The following is an 18,241-nucleotide window of genomic DNA, read 5'->3' as shown; positions in this document are numbered from 1 at the left end:
TGTTCACACATCGGCAATAAAAAACGTTTATACGTGTAGAAACTTGCATACAGTCCCTTTAATTGATTCAGGATTCAAGGTTCAAGATGTTTATTGTCACACCAGTTATACAAATACAATCGTGTGAAATACTTTTTGCTGGGAAGCTCCATTAAGAAAACAGTAAGTTAAGTAGCAAAAAATAAAACAATAAAAATAAGTGTATTTTATATTTATATATATATATATATATATATATATGGGAGCAGTAGAGGTTGAATACTATAAAAATATTGCACAGGCATTTTTTTTTTTATATTGCATTGATTGAAGTATTGCATTTGTTTATTGCACTTTTTGTGAGGGAGAGAGTGTTGTATGATTTATCTGTTTAAGAGTGATGGCCTGGGGGAAAACTAATGTATTGTGATGCATTTTGTTGATTTCTCTGCTGGTCATGTTGCTGTTGACCTCTGCAACAAACCCAAATGACCCCTGGACCAGTTCTTGTTGGGTGCCACCACTAGGTGTCCGCACCAATCTGCAGGCCAGTCAGGGTGTCAACCAGCTACATGGTGCCAACAGCTCCACAAAGCAACGCAAGGGTTAATGTAATCCCTGGTAGGGAATGGGCGGAGATTCCAGCTGGGACGCAAAAAAAACGGACTAACCGAACAGGCAAACACTGAAATCTGGAGAAAGAAGATCTCTGCTGGGAGTTATGTAAAGTTATTCATCTATTTGGGGCCTTTTTGTCTCCTCTTTACGCACATTTTGTACCCATATTGGACAGAGGAGTGCCATGAAACCGATGGAGAAGTTGTGGAGTTGCTGTCAGCGATGGGTGAAGGAGACAAGACGTGGAAGTCTGTAGAGGAATCCCAGCAGAGAGCCTCCAGGAGCGGATCAACAGGATTGTGTGGTGCGCTCCTTTTCTTCTCTTCTGCACACTTTAAAACAATGGAAACGTCTCACTGCTTTATGCACGGATCCTTCATTATGTGCAGCTGAGATGGTCTAAGCACGCTTTACTGGATTACAACACATCAACAGGACTAAATCCTTGGAGAGAGCTGATGGTAAAGTAATACTACCGGTGTCAGCTGCGATTAGAGATACAAAATATATTCTATAAACACGACCGAGTGACAGCATGTGGAGCCTGAGGACGTGGACGTGGATGTGGAGAGCTGCTCTGTGCTGCATGCTTCTGCAGACATGTCTGCTGCACAATGCCAGAGGTAGGAGGACAAAAGCAGGAATTGTCTGCTTCTTTGCTTTTGCAATAAATTATCTTCTATCAGCTTTGTTTTTGCAACAAGGACATCACACAATGTGGGTCAGTGTTTGGTGCAAAAACACACACGAGGTAATGGAGAGCTGCTGTAGACTGGAGCCACATGGAGGCAAGAGGCAATATTTGGTTGTTTATGTTTATAGTAGAGAGAGATGAGTAATACAAAAATATATTTTATCAACCCATTCAAACCTCCCAAACAAATATAAGAATTGTATAATATATCAGTCATACAGGCTTCCAGGTCCATATAGGCCTTTGGGTTACAGGAATATAGCAATTATGCAAATATCATGTCAACACACTAAACACAGACTGACCTGAAAAATATAAACACCCATGCAATGGTATGCATACTTCCTTTGTGAATATTATGATTTTTAATTGTTGTTGGCACTGTGTCAGATCAGTTGGTATGTTTTTTTTTGTGTTTTATTGGGCTGCATGTGTATTGTGATCATGATGTCATAACAATAGTTACCTCATTTAGATAAATAGAAACATCCTATAATATAGTGTACTCCAATGCAACAACTATAGATTCCAACATAATAGAGCTGAATAAACACCTCTCAGACACACTGCCAATAAAACTTCCACAAGATAAGAGACAAAATAATCCCACTGTTGGGAAATTTGCAGTGTTACAGCTGCAAAGTGGACAGTGCAAACAGCAAGAGGCATCAGTAAAAAAACAGAACAAAATAAATAGAAAGTAAACCATAAAGATATAATAATAAACAGTAAAAAAGCAAAATATAAAATATATTAGGGCTGTCAATCGATTAAAATAGTTAATCGCAAATAAATCACATTTGTTATCTATTCAATATGTACCTTAAAGGGAGATTTGTCAAGTATTTAATACTCTTATCAACATGGGAGTGGACAAATATGCTGCTTTATACAAATGTATGTATATATTTATTATTGGAAATCAATTAACAACACAAAACAATGACAGATATTGTCCAGAAACCCTCACAGGTACTGCATTTAGCATAAAAAATATACTCAAATCATAACATGGCAAACTGCAGCCCAACAGGCAACAACAGCTGTCAGTGTGTCAGTGTGCTGACTTGACTATGACTTGCCCCAAACTGCATGTGATTATCATAAAGTGGGCATGTCTGTAAAGGGGAGACTCGTGGGTACCATAGAACCCATTTTCATTCACATATCTGGAGGTCAGAGGTCAAGGGACCCCTTTGAAAATAGCCATGCCAGTTTTTCCTCGCCAAGATTTAGCACAAGTTTGGAGCGTTATTTAACCTTTTTCCTAACAAGCTAGGATTCCTTTGGTTTTCTAGTTTCACATGATACCAGTACCTAACTTCATGTCCTCATAGAAATACATAAGTGATTGTTTTACCGGTTCTGTAAGCGTCCCACCCTGTCTATGATCTTCTCCCATCCCTTCTCAGGTCTTAACATGTGTATGAGTGGCAGCGCTACGTCCTGTGAAGAATGCCTCCTGATTCACCCCAGTTGCGCCTGGTGCGCACAAGAGGTATAACTTAACCTGCTGCTTTATTTTCAGGATTTATACTCTGTGAAATAATGATTATAGGCCACACATGTGTCATTATATTTCAACCCCTTGATCATTTATTTTGTCAGTAATGCAAGGCGTGTGTCTTTCCATCCTTCAGGAGTTTGGGAGGGGGCGGACTCTGACATCACGGTGCGATTTTATTCAAAACCTGCAGAACAGGGGCTGCGAGCCGCGGTTCATCGAGTACCCCGTCAGCAGCATCTCTGTCCTGGAGGACATGCCTCTGAGCTCTAAAGGGTCCGGGCCCGTGTCCGGGTCGACCCAGTACGATGTGGTCCAGATTATGCCTCAGAAGATCTCTGTCAGCCTGCGGCCAGGTATATATACAGACATGTAGAGTCAGGGACAACCACTGCACATGCATGAGAAAAGTTTTCTTATGAATAACACAAAGCTTCCTTCCTCGACTCTTTTAAGTGTTTTTTTGAGTGAACCAGCTAACCTCTTCTTTCCACCTGCTCCTCCAGGAGACCAGACGTGGTTTGGGCTGCAGGTGCGGCAGGTGGAGGACTACCCAGTGGATCTCTATTACCTGATGGACCTCTCTCTTTCCATGAAAGACGATCTGGACACCATCCGTAACTTGGGCACCAAGCTGGCACTGGAGATGGGCAAGCTCACCAGCAACTTCAGACTGGGCTTTGGCTCCTTTGTGGACAAAAACATGTCCCCTTTCTCCTACACAGCACCCAAGTATCAGGAGAATCCATGCAATGGGTGAGTAGAGCCAACAGGGTTTACTGCATGTTTAAGTGGGGTTGTGTTTTGATGGCTTTTGGATTCAAATTCTAATGGATATATTAATATAATAGGTACTAGTGCAGTGTTGATTGCTGATTTTATTTCGAGACTTACAGTTCAAAAGTTACAGGCCAAAATGTAAAGTTCATTGTTATAGCGCTACCATCTTGCCGAATAGCACCACATTGGACACTGCACTCCCTTGGGTCATGAGCGATACGCCCGCCAAGTGTGAAGTAGATCGGATGAACGGTTCTCGAGATATGCGAAGGACACACAGACAGACAGACAGAGCTTCCTTGTTTTATAGGTAGATGTCAGCCCAGTGTAAATGTAGCCCCACCAACAAGAAGCCTGAGCTGAAGAAGTGCTCTCTCATGGGCCACAGTAGATGAAAGAGGCAATCCTTGAAATAATAATTTACTCTAACCCACATGTTCTATTTCTGCACATTCATGAATCATGTATGGTTGGATATCCTGCAGCTGGAGGGACGAGAGATTCTTCATATTTGATAAAGCAGAGTGAATACGCAGCAGTTCTCTCCTCCGGGATGTTGATGAGGGCAAACTGAGAGGCAGCAGAATAGATAAGAGAGTAAAAAGCTGTGGCACACGATGTTTGCCCCGGAGGTGAGACTGCTCTGCACTAAACTCAGCGGCCGCCATCGCGCATCACTTCCCATCTAGGTTATGGCTTTGGTTGGGTGCATGTGCGTGTGTGCGTGTGTGCGTGTGTGTGTGTGTGTGTGTGTGAGTCACACACAGTGAAGCATGGCAGGAAAATATTAAAAGGGATAGATAACAGCATTTTGACCCCGTAGCAACCCAGTTTACTCCTGCTATTGCTCATCCTGTTTATAAAAGAAACACGGCCTACGTCTAGTTGAACTGGAAGAATGTCTGATTTTACTAAAGCTGTCCTCGACCAAAGGAATTCTTAGACGACTAACACTCAATATAATATAATGTGATATATAATACGATTTTGTCGGCTAATTGATTAGTTCAGTGATTCCCAACCTATTTCCCTTAAAGCCCCCCCCTACTTGTCACCCTAAAAAACATTACAAATCCTCGAACAAAATCCTCAATTTGAATAAACTCAGTGTATTAAATAGTGTATTTTTTTTATTGAATCATAAAGTGAGATCTTGACGGATTTGCCCAGCGACTGCAGATACATATTATGATCTTCTGTAGCTACTTCATTTATTTACTATCATAGTGTTAGTGCCGAAATAGATTTTTTTGTTATTGTGGTTCAAATTTGATGTTTTTGAAAGGCTAAACGCCAACAAATATGGATTGAAGCTGAATATTTCATTATATTTTGCTACTAAGTAGCAAAAAAAACATATATTTTTAAAATAGTTTTATATACAGACTTTCTATCCATTATGTGTGTTATTATGATTTTAGTTATAAATGACCAAGTGTAATTTTGACGACCTCAGAAAAGGCAAATCCCTGTGATCTTTTGCGCCCCTCCAAAGGGGGGCCCGGACCCCAGATTGGGAACCACTGGATTAGTCGTTTAAATCGACAGATCTGTGAACGTTTTTCACAGAAGAATCACACAAAATCCTGTGTTTACCAGAGATGTGCTCATAAGTTTCTTGGAAATAAGTCATTCAGCATGAAAAAAAGCATAAAAACGGAGTAATCGACTAAAGAAATCTTAATTGACTAAGACCAAAAACGAGGAGGCAGCCCTAGATTCTACATTTTAAGCCGTTCTCAGAGCAAAATCCACGGTCTAAAAAATGCTGCTAGGATTGATGCAAATATTTCATTAATGTCATCAAAATCAAGTCAGCTTTTTTTATCAAGTGTTTGTAGATAAATATCCTAGATAAGTAGAGATAATACAAACTGCTTTGAATGTTGTCCTGATGTGACTTTCAGAGGAAACATCTCTTCCTCTCTGTCACCCTGCACAGATACAAACTGTTCCCCAACTGCGTCCCCACCTTCGGTTTCCGCCACATTGTCTCACTGACGGACAAAGTGGACCGTTTCAACGAGGAGGTGCAGAAGCAGATGGTGTCTCGCAACCGGGATGCACCGGAGGGCGGATTTGACGCCATCCTGCAGGCAGCTGTTTGTAAGGTGACAAGTGTCTCATCTCTTCTCTTCATAGAGGCTCACATTCATCATCCACTACTGAGTAGTATGTGTTGACATGGCTGCGTTGAGTGACAGCATACATTCGATTCAGATTGAGGGGAAAGCCGCTGTGAAACTACTGAGATGCTCCCGTGACAAGCGTCTGGCCTATTTGCCTGTTAATTAAAAGCACCAGGGGGGACAGACAGGAAGTGCAGTCTGGTGCAGCTGGTTAAACATTGAGGACGAGTCACTCGCAGGCCCGGTCATATCCCTGCTCTCTTCTCCCTATTTAATTGTTTTCTACAGGAAGAGAATGACTCCTGCCTTGTAATTTACTCGTGCTGCACTATTTCAAACGCTCACTGGTTAGGAGGCGGGGCTAGGTCCGTCCGAAGGCCTCATTGATCCTTTTTTTAAAATTGAGAGTAAGTCAGGTCGGCAATTTAATGTCACGGTTATCACATGAATATAACTTTAGATAAGTAAATGGAATTAAATACAGTGGAAACCGCTTATAGTGATCACGGTTACTTATATGGATCAAAAAGCTTTGGGACAGAATCATTCCAATACAAACGCTGTTTAAATATTTCGTTTATAGTAATCAAGTAGTCTGCTTACAGTATTCATTTGGGATCTTTTCATACATGACAACATATGGAAAATAATTTATATATTTTATTTTTATGATAGGGTCATCATTTTAGAATTGCACTGAAACCACTGACTTAAACAGCACAATACTGTTTTAGGCTACAGACTAATTATATTTTATATAAAGTACTGTGCTGTATTATATTATATTATATTTGAATTATACACAGTACAGTAATGTAATTTGTACAGTAATTCAAAAAGCATTGTACAGCTGTACTGTATTTTGAAACAGTCAGTATAATTCAGTAATCTGTCCATTTCATTACTTTATATTCTTCTAATAAATGTACAAATGTCAATTAGACGGTAATCTGCATGAGAAAAGTTTAAATAATCATCCACTTATAGTGATCAATTTGAGAGAAATTAGCTGTCATGCATGTTTTGACCGTACTGGGGGAAATTTTAGAAGCAGAAAGTAATGATTTATCATCTTTTATTATGTAAATATCCTACTGGAGATGATAAATCTTCTGTTGGCTGTGGTTGTTTTGAAATAACTTGTTTAATACACATGCTTTGTCACAGTTTATTTTCTTGCAACATTTGTTATTGCTTTCCTCAATAACAGGAAATGCTCATCGGCGTGTGTAAAAGCTCAACCTTCTCACACAACACATTTTCTGTTTTGCTACAGTTCCTCTTTAAAAGAGGCCTCTGATAAGGGCATCCACAGCTCTATTGTATACTGTACAGGCCTCATAATGAACAAAAGAATAGCAAAATCCCTCTCCTCAGTGGCTGAAACGTCATGTTTCTTTAGTGGCATGCATTAGTCAGCACTCTGTCAAATGCTCACTTTGCTGTTGCCTGTTGTTTCCTATTGATAATGACCAGAGGACTGGGCCTGTGGCAGAAAACTCTGGCTGTTGTTACACTCATTGTTTAGTGTGTGTTTGGATCGGTGGTTCTCAAGCTCGTGGAACGTGATAATGAGAGCCCGTAGAACCCAGAATATAAAGCTATTCACTAATGTGTTGATGTGTGGTTTCTGTCATCTGTAGTTGAAATGTCTCCATTTCATGTATAACTGGCTCTAATAACTAACCAAAATCATCCCTTGGTGTAATCCTACTAACCAAACCAAACATGATTAGATTAAACCCCCCCTCCACAACAAGACGGACACAACAACCATATCTTCTGTTGTCCCTGTAAACAGGAGGAGATCGGTTGGAGGAAGGAGGCGTACCACCTGCTGGTGTTCGCCACAGACGACGTACCTCACCTCGCTCTGGACGGCAGGCTGGGAGGACTCGTCCAGCCCCACGATGGACGGTGTCACCTCAACGACAACAATGAGTACAGCGCGTCCACAAAGATGGTGAGAAGAGCGTCTCTTTCTGTTGTTTGGCTCACAAACAAAGCAGTGTTTTATATCAGAGACTCCACTATCATTTTAATAAGTTAAAAGACTTTTATTAAATAAAACATTACAGTAACCTTAAAGGTCGGGTCGGTAATGCTGAGAAACTAGCAAGAGTACACTAGTTTTTAAAAAGGATTCAACCGAAAAACCCAGCCCAGTGTTGCCAACTCTTTTCCAATGAAAGTAGCTTGCAGCACTAGCTGCTAACAAGCTCCCAGAGCCCTAAATCTAGCTAGAAGTCGGCAACACTGACAGTCCGTCCGTTCAGGCCTCCCTCCAAAGACACTCCCCCAAAATTATCATTATGAACAACGAACATGACTGTTGTTAGTACTCACAGCTGTCAAGCTAGCAGCTTCTGGAAGACTCTGGTGACGCGCAATGAGTGCAAAGGCAGAGTGCACACATGCTGAATTGGCCGAAAAGCTTCCGCCATGGTCTGACTAGAGTCGACAGTGCGGGACACACCGCAAAAAAATTTGAACATTAGTGGAATTATCTTATATACATATCTTATAACAGCAAATTCAGCTTTAAATGACGTAAGAAACCTGGAATCTACTGTAACACGCATTGCCATAGTTCAATAAACCTCGGGTACTTTTCCGTAGAAAATCCAGCTGTAAACGGACACTGGAATTTCCAATGTTTACCCAAAGAGTGACTGTCTGATACGTTGAGCCGGCTACCTTCTTTGTGAGACTATGTTCACCTTTTATGGGTTCCTGGCTCCACTTGGCTTTAATCCAAGCCTATACTGTATTACTGGATTCGAGAACATTTTATGTCCAGTATTTTCGCTAAATCCGCCTTTATTTCAAAGACACACTTGAGTTAATTCAGCTGAAGGAAAATGAGGCATTTTTAAAATTCTTATTCAACCCGGCAATTTGAGTAAGAACACATGGTTATTAATAGCAGCAGCCTGCTGGGGGGTAATTGGCCAGAGAAGGGCCAATACACTAGTTTACACCTGGAGGCTGCCAGTAAAACCACAGATTAGACTGTAGACTTGTGAATACACAGCTCAAGAGCTACACAGGTACAAAAAGGTGAACGTATTTCTCTTTGAAACTCTCTTTGATACCATATGATATGATATGAGTTATAATAATAATAATAATAATAATCAGGGGCCAGTGGAAGAAAGTCTTTCTCACATGATAAGTTTAAACAGTTTCTGAAGATGCCAGAGGACTAATGCTATAAAAATGGACCCATATCATGTGGACGGCACCGTGCTCCCATTTAAAAGGGGATTTTTTTAATCCATTTGTTTTTCTGGTTTGTTTTCCACTAAAAGCAAAATTTCAAAAGACTGATAGTTTGAAGTCCTATTATGGTTTCAACAAGTTGCAATGATTTCTCTTTCTGTTTGTGGGACAGATTAGCCGTGTTTGTATTTGCATTTTTTTTTAGTATCGCATTAGAAAAGTTGTATGGAAACGGCAAAATCCGATAAAACTTCCTTTCGAAATTAAAGTTTTTACTCTCGCTTCAGGTGGTTTTTGCCTTTGTTGAAAAAGAGTTGATGCGAATAAAGAATAAATTCTGATGTAGCGAACATTGGCGTCTTCTCGGATACTCCCGTAACGTGTGAATGCTCGTCTTCATCTCTAGACATGAACATGAAACATGAACAATACTAGCAGACATACAAGAACTATTAAAACTTGCCCAATTGAAACACATTTTTGAAGACTTCTCTCCATTTTTCTCTCGTAGATGCTTAGATGGCCAACTTGTTTAGTTTCCGTTGTCGGGCCAAAAAGTGATCATCCGCCAAAAACTGATTTATCGGCCAGTTTCTAGTCTACAGCTGCTGTTATCTGGATCAAACGGTCATTATGTGCAAATACACATAACTGTATGTCCGTGGTAACAGCAAAGGTAAAAAGTACTGTGTTGGTTTATAATCTAGGGCACAGCAGGTAAAATAATGCAGATGAGATCATTTCTATAACCCATCCGTAAATCATTATTATTACAGTCTATTTCCAAATATAAACAAGGATGCTAGACATTCCAAACGCATTATCGGAAACAATAGTAGCCTATTATTGCCTATATCACGCTAATGACATGCCTGACTAACTAAACTGCGAACACTGGTTTGGCCACAATTGTGATTATTCTGTTACAAGAAACGTTAAAGTTTCATAAAGACATACCTATGATACTATTATACCACGGACATACAGTTATGTGTATTTGCACATTATGACTTTGATTCAGATAAAAGCAGCTGTAGCCTATAAATTGTGCAATACAGTGGAAATCAAAATTTGCTTAAAATTTGCTTGACAGTTGAAATGGAAGCACAGCTATTGTTCTTTGTTTCTGGTTTTGAGTCAGCGTGTTAGACTGTTATTTGATACAGTACACTGAGAGTTTGTTTTTTCCCATCCATCTGAAATCAAAAATGTCAGTAGGGACTGAATTGCATCCAGATAAAATAACCACATCTCAAAGTTCAATCTGGAATGCTCTCAGACTAAAGAATGAACTCTTGTCTCAAAGAAGTCAACTTTTACTCTGGTGGCAACAGGCCAGCAGAGCGATGTAAACACAACTCTGGGGTCAGGAGAGCATCAACATCCGGACCGATAGCCAGTTTCCTGACTGAGAACTCTATGTACAGTATGTATGGATGAAAATACCCATAATGCCTCTTGCATTTCTTTTCACAGGACTACCCCTCTCTGGCTCTTCTGGGGGAGAAACTGGCAGAAAATAACATCTTCCTCATCTTTGCAGTGACAAAACGGCTGTATGTTATTTATAAGGTACTTTGATTTTACTATTTTAACTTAACCCTTTGAAACCTAAGCAGTTTCAGGGAGTTTTGTGCTCCTGTCACCTTTCACTCACTCTCTGCATCTCTATGGAAACAGCAAAACCATGGCTAGAAGTAAACAGAACTAAAAAATGTTTTTGTGCAGTATAACACTAATGCCATAAATCATAAAAAAGAATAAAACAAAAAAGGTTGAATTTTTTTGACAATTTATTTTACAAAAAATTTAATTTATATACAAAATGTTTCCAAGTGCCCACAAGTGTTATCAATAGTAGAAAAAAAATGAGGCTCCACATGCTATACATATTGAATTATTTGCACTTTTTACAACCTCTACTCGAACCTCTCCACTCCGTAAACAGCCTGCAGCTCAGTCGAAGTTTCACTGAATTTTTGTCACGTGACCGTTAATCTCAGCCGAGTTCAATCGTGGCTCTTCTGTTGCGTTGAGGAGCGCAGAATTTAATGTTTTTTACAACATCTGGTTCATGCAAACGGTTTATTTTTGGTGAAATTTTTAAATGAGCCATGTAGAATAAAGTCACCATTCTAAGCTGAGATTTTGGTTACATTTCCTGATGGAAGCGTTCATCACACATGATTCGTTCAAGGACCGTCGGAAATTTTAAAATACAATGATACATTTTTTTTCTGGCTATGATAAATGGTATAATTTTGGCAATATTTCAAAATAAAACATGCCTTTCGAACCCACCGGCGGGTATCTATTAATTATATATCTATAGGTAACTAATGCTGTCTCTTATTTCTTCCCTTACAAAGAATTTTACTGCACTCATACCTGGAACTACAGTAGAAATCCTGGACCAGGACTCTAAGAATGTAATTCAGCTGATCATCGCAGCGTACAATGTGAGTAAAGAAAACCTGCGTCAGTGTGGCTGTCAGTGTGTGTGTGCGTGTGGTTTCCTGTGTGTGTGTGAGAGAGAGAGAGAGAGAGAGAGAGAGAGTGTCAAGTAACGACCCAGAAGGATTTGAGAAGCAAGATAAGAAGAGGGGGGAGGAAAAGGCAGGGGAATTCTTTAAAGACTTCCCACCACTGTGCCACTGTTAATGAGCCTCCAGCTGACACTGGTGGTTACACACAAGCTGTATTTCTCATTTTGGTGGAGAGGAAGGGGCGCTGAAGTGGTTTTAACAGCTGACTTTTGTAGCAAATTAGATGGAGATATTTCTTAGTTTCAACACTTTATTGATGCGTGTATAATGCAAAGATGGCGCCACAATCTATAGTGGAAAAGTACACAACACCAAGGAGTTTTAAGAATGACAAAGAAAGAGAAAGCACAATGACCCCCCCAACCATGAAAATCATAAATAATAATAGCAATGAAAAGCAGAGATTTTAAAATAAATAAATTAATGAAATTATATAAATAAAAATAATAAATAAATACATTTTAAAATAAATAAATAAAAATAACTATACAAAAATAATTAAATTAATGACATTATATAAGTAAAAATAAATAAATATATTTTTTAAATAAATGAATAAAAAAAAGTATACAAAATGAATTATTTCATTAATTTCATTTCATTTCAAAATTTATTTCGAACATGTAAAATAAAAAAAGAAAACCAGTGTCAGCAACAGCTAAAAGTCTTTTACTTTGAAGACGCTATAGACTGTAAAGTAATGCATTCTGTCATCATGTTGGGACTGATGTATCAACCAGTTTTTAAACTCAGTTTATTAAAGGTTGTTGCATGGAGGTTTGAATGACTGTTAGTGTGACGTGTGTAAAATAATAATGTGCCACATTATTCTCTTCTGTCTTACCCCTAAACTGCAGCCCGATATCCATCTGATGGCCTCGTCTGAATGTCTTATAAAATGTGTTTTGGTGTGTTTTTTGAAACCAAAGTACTGAGCTGCATGTAGTCAACCTTTCCCTAAATGTTTTCCTGTGTGGGTGTACAGATTTTTTTCAGTTAGGAGGAACCGCATCTTGTTTCTGGCCCGTGGCAGCGAGCATATTCTCTGCGACAGAAACTTGTGTCAAAAGCAGACTTGACACTCTTAGCGTGTGGGAGTGAGCTTGAATGAAGCGCTTTGACTCACAGCCTAATTAACATTCCAGCTGCCACATCATATCCACCACTCCGGGGCCTGTTAGCTAGATGGGCTTTGCCAAACACTGCGAGGTAACGTTGTGTAAGCGCAGCTCATTTTCCCTCAAGTTTGACAGAGCTGCTCCTCGCTGTGATCGTGTCGAGGGTCAGAATAGTGTTTGAGAGCGAATGAGGGCATGCTTACCCATGTGCACCAAGTACGATCCTCATTTATCCCTTGGCACAGTTACGTTGCAGTAAATGTGCATGAGTGACTACACATGTTGCACAGAGCCATATGCAGCTGGCATTGCAAACAGCCACGGTATTTCACATCCACACACGTACAACCTGCCTCCACGAACAGCGCCTGTGGTTCTGGTATGATTAACTATAAAAATGTGCCTAACCAAAGGCAACACATTCCCCATGTTTCACTCTTTTCCGCGCTGTTACTCAACCGGATTTACAGGCCTGGAAAGACAGACTGACGTGGTTTTAATATAAATGTTTTGCGTGGAAGGCATCAGAATAATGTGGCTCTAGTTTCAGGACTGGAAAATGTTTATTTGTATGGTTGGGACTGCTGGAAATCTTCTGTTCATTGTTGCAGAGAAGCCTGCGGATTTATTTCACCATGCAACCAAAAGTTTTAAAACCCTGAGTGACTTACATGTGCCAACAATCTCTGTGTCCTCCTGGGTGTGTTCTCCTCAGAACATCCGCTCTAAAGTGGAGCTGTCAGTATGGGATCACCCAGAGGACATCAGCCTTTCCTTCACCGCCACCTGCCAGGATGGAAAGCCGCTGCCCGGCCTCAGGAAGTGCGCCGACCTGAAGATAGGAGACACTGTGAGTCCCTGTTCACGCTCCCCTCTGCAACTCACCTCACATTATAAATGTTTCATGCATCCTGTTGCAGCCTGGTCGTCTTCACCTACACCATTTCATTTCTTTGTGACTTTACAAACTTTATCAGTGGCTTTAAGATCCTGAAGGGATAGTTCAGATTTTTTGAAGTGGGGTTGTATGAGGTACTTATCCATTGTCAGTAGACGGAGTCAGGAGTACGGGCATGGGAGCAAAGCAATGTACAGCTGTGGACGGGGCCGGCAGCAGCAAAACGTATTTCAGCTTAAAAAATCAATATCAGTGTAAGTGTACACTATATTTAGAATATTTTCACTTTACCTTGTCGTTAGACAGCCCTTTCCAACAGGGAACTGAAGCCGTTATCTATGCTCTCTTCAAAGCTACCAGACTCCTTTGACAAAAACAGTAATTTTACCTCGCAGAACACGGAAGTTGCTGGTGAGCTGGTACTGTGGGTCTTTGGAGTTTTTTCAAGGTCGGCTTCACCAAAGTCACACAATACCACAAACAAACGCAGCAACTCCTGCGTTCTGCAAGGTAAAATTACTGTTTTTGTCAATGGAGTCTGGTGGCTTTGAAGAGAGCATGGATGGATACAATGGTTTCAGTTCCCCATCGGAAAGGGCTGTCTCACGACAAGGTAAAACTGTGAAAATATTCTAAATATAGCCTACGCTTAAACTAATATTGATTTTTTTAGGTGGCTAAAATATGTTTTGCTGCAATACATTGCTTTGCTCCCGTGCAGTAACTCCTGTCTGCTTCTTCAAACTGGGGGCGTGCCGACCGTCATCTACTGTAGGTAATACACTGACTATGGATAAGTAATTCATACAACCCCACTTCAAAACATCTGAACTATCCCTTTAAGGAGATTTACTGATTTACTGTGTTTGTCATCTTCAGGATGATGAGGTTTTTGAATGAAATACATTTTCCATGACTATATTTTTCTAAATGATCTTCTGAAAGCGGCGGCCTGTCCGACGCGTTCAGTCTTTGATTTTGAGCGATTATGAGCTGTTCAGGCTATAGTATTGTCCTGGAAAAACAATTACTTATGTGACTTTTGTTATGTGACTAATCATGCTGGTGTACTTGTAGTATTAGTCAATACATACAAATGCATAGACACCCTTCCATGAAGGTATTTTTGCAACTGACAACAAGAATTTGAGATGTTGCATATTCAAGCAGTTAGTACTAGTATTGACTTACATTTGTGCTAGGTTGGCGCTCTCATGACATACATCCCCAGTATATTGTTCCCCATGTTTACAGCAGCGGATGTAAAAAAAAAAAGAAGAAAAAAAAAGGTGTTAGAGTGTGATTTTTTTAGCTTGCAGCGTGCGGTTTAGGATCTGAGAGGTTGAGTTAATGAGTTTTGGGAAGTGTAACTGTTGAGGTGTAATTGTTTGAGAGGAAACAATTTTCTCGGTGGCTTTAATGTTTCCGGTTCATGTTGATATTTTACATGCATGCAGAGATGTCTTTTCTATAGATACGATGATAACGTTCTAGGTAGAAAAATGTATGTTTCCATAGCTCCAACAACCAATAACGTTTGTCAGCCCAGAGTCGAGTCTAGAAGTGAACAAAACACACTTTTCAAAAAAAGGTTTTGCACTGATGTATTTAAAAATGTTACATATGTTAAAAGTGTAAATGCAAAAATTAATTCTACAATAGATTTTAGGTGAAGTCGTCCAGCCCTAATCCTTCTGCTCCGCTCAAAGTGCTATTAATAATCAGAGTCAATGATTAAAGAAAGCAGGTTGTGACTTGGCAGTCTTGGGCAAACACTGTGTGACCTTTGAATCCTCTTAAAGGGAGTTCCTGTCTGATGAAATCAAACTGAGATGGAGGGTTTAGATTCCTCCTCGCTGTAATCAAAGAGACAGTGTTGGTACCTGAGAGAGAAAGTAGCCGCAGTAATGAAAGTCCCATTGACTGACTGTTAGGATCACTCCAGGACACAGAGTTTGTAACTCTCTCCCTATCTGAACCAATGCTCTTGTTTTCCCTGTAGGTGTTGATCTAATGTGTGAATTGTATTTTAACTGCTCGATGAAGCTTATCTACTATATCGAAATGAAAGAAATTGTCATCCAACAGCTCTCTTGGCAGAGGCTGTTCATTCTTCAGGGAATATTTTCTCTTTTGCCTCTCAGATGGATTCAATCAACAGCGTACGCAGCTATGAGAAAAGCTTTAGGTCTCACCCACCACTGTCTTTAGGCTGCGTTCAGGCCAGCAACAGCCCAGTAGGAAACCTGGCTGACCTTTTGCCCCACAATCATCTAGACCGAGGTTGAAGTCGGTTACTCCTTTAATAATTTCCCAGACTTGTGAAAACTCAAACTGGACCTACTGGATCTGCTCGCTGGTACCTGCAGCAACATGCTCACATTAATAACACGGCCCTGGCTTGCATTTCATAAACACAGTTTTGTTTTCGATCTGAACTTGTCCTCAGAGCTTTGCGTGGGATTATGATGATGGTGTTGTTGTGAATGTAGATGCTGGCCAAAGATGTAGTGATGTCATAGCCAGGGAGGCGGTGAGAATCTTAATTATAGAGAGCAAAGACCGGCTTTTAACCGAGGTAGCATGCTAACCTACAGCATGCTGCACGGCAAATCTTCACCAGCTCAGAGGATTTGATCAAAACATGTAAACGGCCTCAGTACCAACCAGTCAATCGCTTGCATTACATTCGTTTAGCAGATTCTTTTCTCCAAAGGGACTTGCATTTTTTCCCAGCAGCATCACTCAGCGGGAACAGTTTGCAGTCGAGCTGCAACAAAAAATAAGTTATATTCATTTTATATTATACTATTTTGATAATCGATTGATCGTTAAAGTGATTTTTTCATGCAAAAATGGCAGAAAATATGGAGATTTCCTGCGTTTCTCTGTTTTATATCATATTAAACTGAATATCTTTGGGTTTAGGACCGACTAAAGAAGACATTTAAATTAGAGCTGTCAAAGTTAATAATGCGTTAACACTAATTCGTTTTAACGCATTAACGCAACTTGTGATTTTTAGGTGGTAGCAGGCTCAGTTTTAAAGCTAGAGTGAAGATACTGGCATCATATGAAACTAGAAAAACCTAAGGAATCTATTTGTACCAAACATGCTCATACTAGCTTGTCGGGAAGGAGGTTAAATAACGCTCCAAACTAACGCTAAATTTTGGCGAGGAAAAACTGGCATGGCCATTTCCAAAGGGGTCCCTTGACCTCTGACCTCAAGATATGTGAATGAAAATGGGTTCTATGGGTACCCACGAGTCTCCCCTTTACAGACATGCCCACTTTATGATAATCACATGCAGTTTGGGGCAAGTCATAGTCAAGTCAGCACACTGACACACTGACAGCTGTTGTTGCCTGTTGGGCTGCAGTTTTCCATGTTGTGATTTGAGCATATTGTTTATGCTAAATGCAGTACCTGTGAGGGTTTCTGGACAATATTTGTCATTGTTTTGTGTTGTTAATTGAGTTCCAATAATAAATATATACATACATTTGCATAAAGCAGCATATCTGTCCACTCCCATGTTGATAAGAGTATTAAATACTTGACAAATCTACATTTAAGGTACATTTTAAACAGATAAAAAATGTGCGATAATTGCGATTAATTATGGACAAATATGCAATTAAATGCGATTAAATATTTTAATCGATTAACAACCCTAATTTAAAGACATCACCTTGGACTTTGAGGAACTAGTGTGGACATTTTCACTTTTTTTCTTACATTTTAAGAGACCAAACGATTAATCCATAATGAAAATAATCGTTTCAGTTGCAGCCCTGGTTTACAGCTTAGCTTTCCGGCTAAAGGAACATTATTTCCTGATGTCTCCACAGATATCAACCATTTCACATCTTACGTCATGTTAAATACTCCACTCTTGATGTCTTGATGTTGCTTGTAATTTGCTTTTAATTAAAAACTCCGCCTGTTCAATGTGTGATTGCGGTCATAGCTTGGAAATTCAAAGTTAGGCAAGTTGATAGGCAGCTTTGTGATCCAGCACTGATGGATGAGGCAGCAGCTGCAGTAAGAGTACGTCTTGTACGTGGGAATAATATATTGAATGTTTGAAGACTGTATTGTCCGTGGCTGTGAGCCAGTTGGGATGCTCTCTCTCAGTCTCTCTGTGAACAAAAGCAGAGGTCAGGTGACCGAGGATGATGGTACATCTTAATTGCTTTGCATTTTGCACAGCTCTCTCTCTAGTGGTCACTTTATATTCTATACAGGCCTCAATTAAGATCTGTATTGAGTCCTGGATCTATTGAAAATGCTAGCAAGGGGCAGCTTCATACACGCTGTCACACAGTGAGGTTCAGCAGGGTGGAATTCATCTCCCTGAATCCCCCGGTGCTCTTCTCTCGGCTGCTTTATTTTCCAGGGACGGTTTCGGGATGGGAACGGGTGGTGGAGGAGTTGAGGGTGATTTGAGGCCGAACAACAGCAGTGAATAGAAGGAGGGCGGGGGGGGGGGCTCTCGGGCGATGGGCCTCGCTCATGTCTTTTATCCTCAGCAGTGAAAAGGGGATAGAGGGTAGCGGCTCAGTCCGCCGGGTGCCAAACTCCCCAGGTGTCAGTCACTGTTGTCTGTGTGAGCTTCGCCATCGAGCCCGATGCTGCATCTCAATGACCTCACACAAAAGTAGGCAGGAGGAGGCCTGTGAAACTGCACGCCGGGAAAGACGTGAGCTGGCACGAGGAGAAATGCTAGCTGGAGTGCGCATAGTTAAG

General features: G+C 40.3%; 1 protein-coding gene across 1 annotated transcript in view; it reads left to right on the top strand.

Annotated features, from left to right (window-relative positions):
* Positions 1 to 652: 652 nt before the first annotated feature.
* itgb5 (integrin, beta 5) overlaps positions 653 to 18,241 on the top strand; it is a 57,807-nt gene continuing 40,218 nt past the window's right edge. The window contains exons 1-9 of the mRNA XM_074657555.1: positions 653 to 1,220; positions 2,704 to 2,789; positions 2,932 to 3,151; positions 3,302 to 3,551; positions 5,518 to 5,686; positions 7,506 to 7,667; positions 10,403 to 10,498; positions 11,296 to 11,385; positions 13,306 to 13,440. Of these exons, the coding sequence (XP_074513656.1) occupies positions 1,133 to 1,220; positions 2,704 to 2,789; positions 2,932 to 3,151; positions 3,302 to 3,551; positions 5,518 to 5,686; positions 7,506 to 7,667; positions 10,403 to 10,498; positions 11,296 to 11,385; positions 13,306 to 13,440 (1,296 nt within the window). The 5' untranslated portion in view covers positions 653 to 1,132. The remainder of the gene's footprint in view (positions 1,221 to 2,703; positions 2,790 to 2,931; positions 3,152 to 3,301; positions 3,552 to 5,517; positions 5,687 to 7,505; positions 7,668 to 10,402; positions 10,499 to 11,295; positions 11,386 to 13,305; positions 13,441 to 18,241) is intronic.

Source organism: Sebastes fasciatus, chromosome 14 (genome assembly GCF_043250625.1).
Source record: "Sebastes fasciatus isolate fSebFas1 chromosome 14, fSebFas1.pri, whole genome shotgun sequence".
In the NCBI taxonomy this organism is placed as follows: Eukaryota; Metazoa; Chordata; class Actinopteri; order Perciformes; family Sebastidae; genus Sebastes; species Sebastes fasciatus.
The sequence above is the reverse complement of the archived record's forward strand: the minus strand, read 5'-3'. Positions and strand labels throughout refer to the sequence as shown.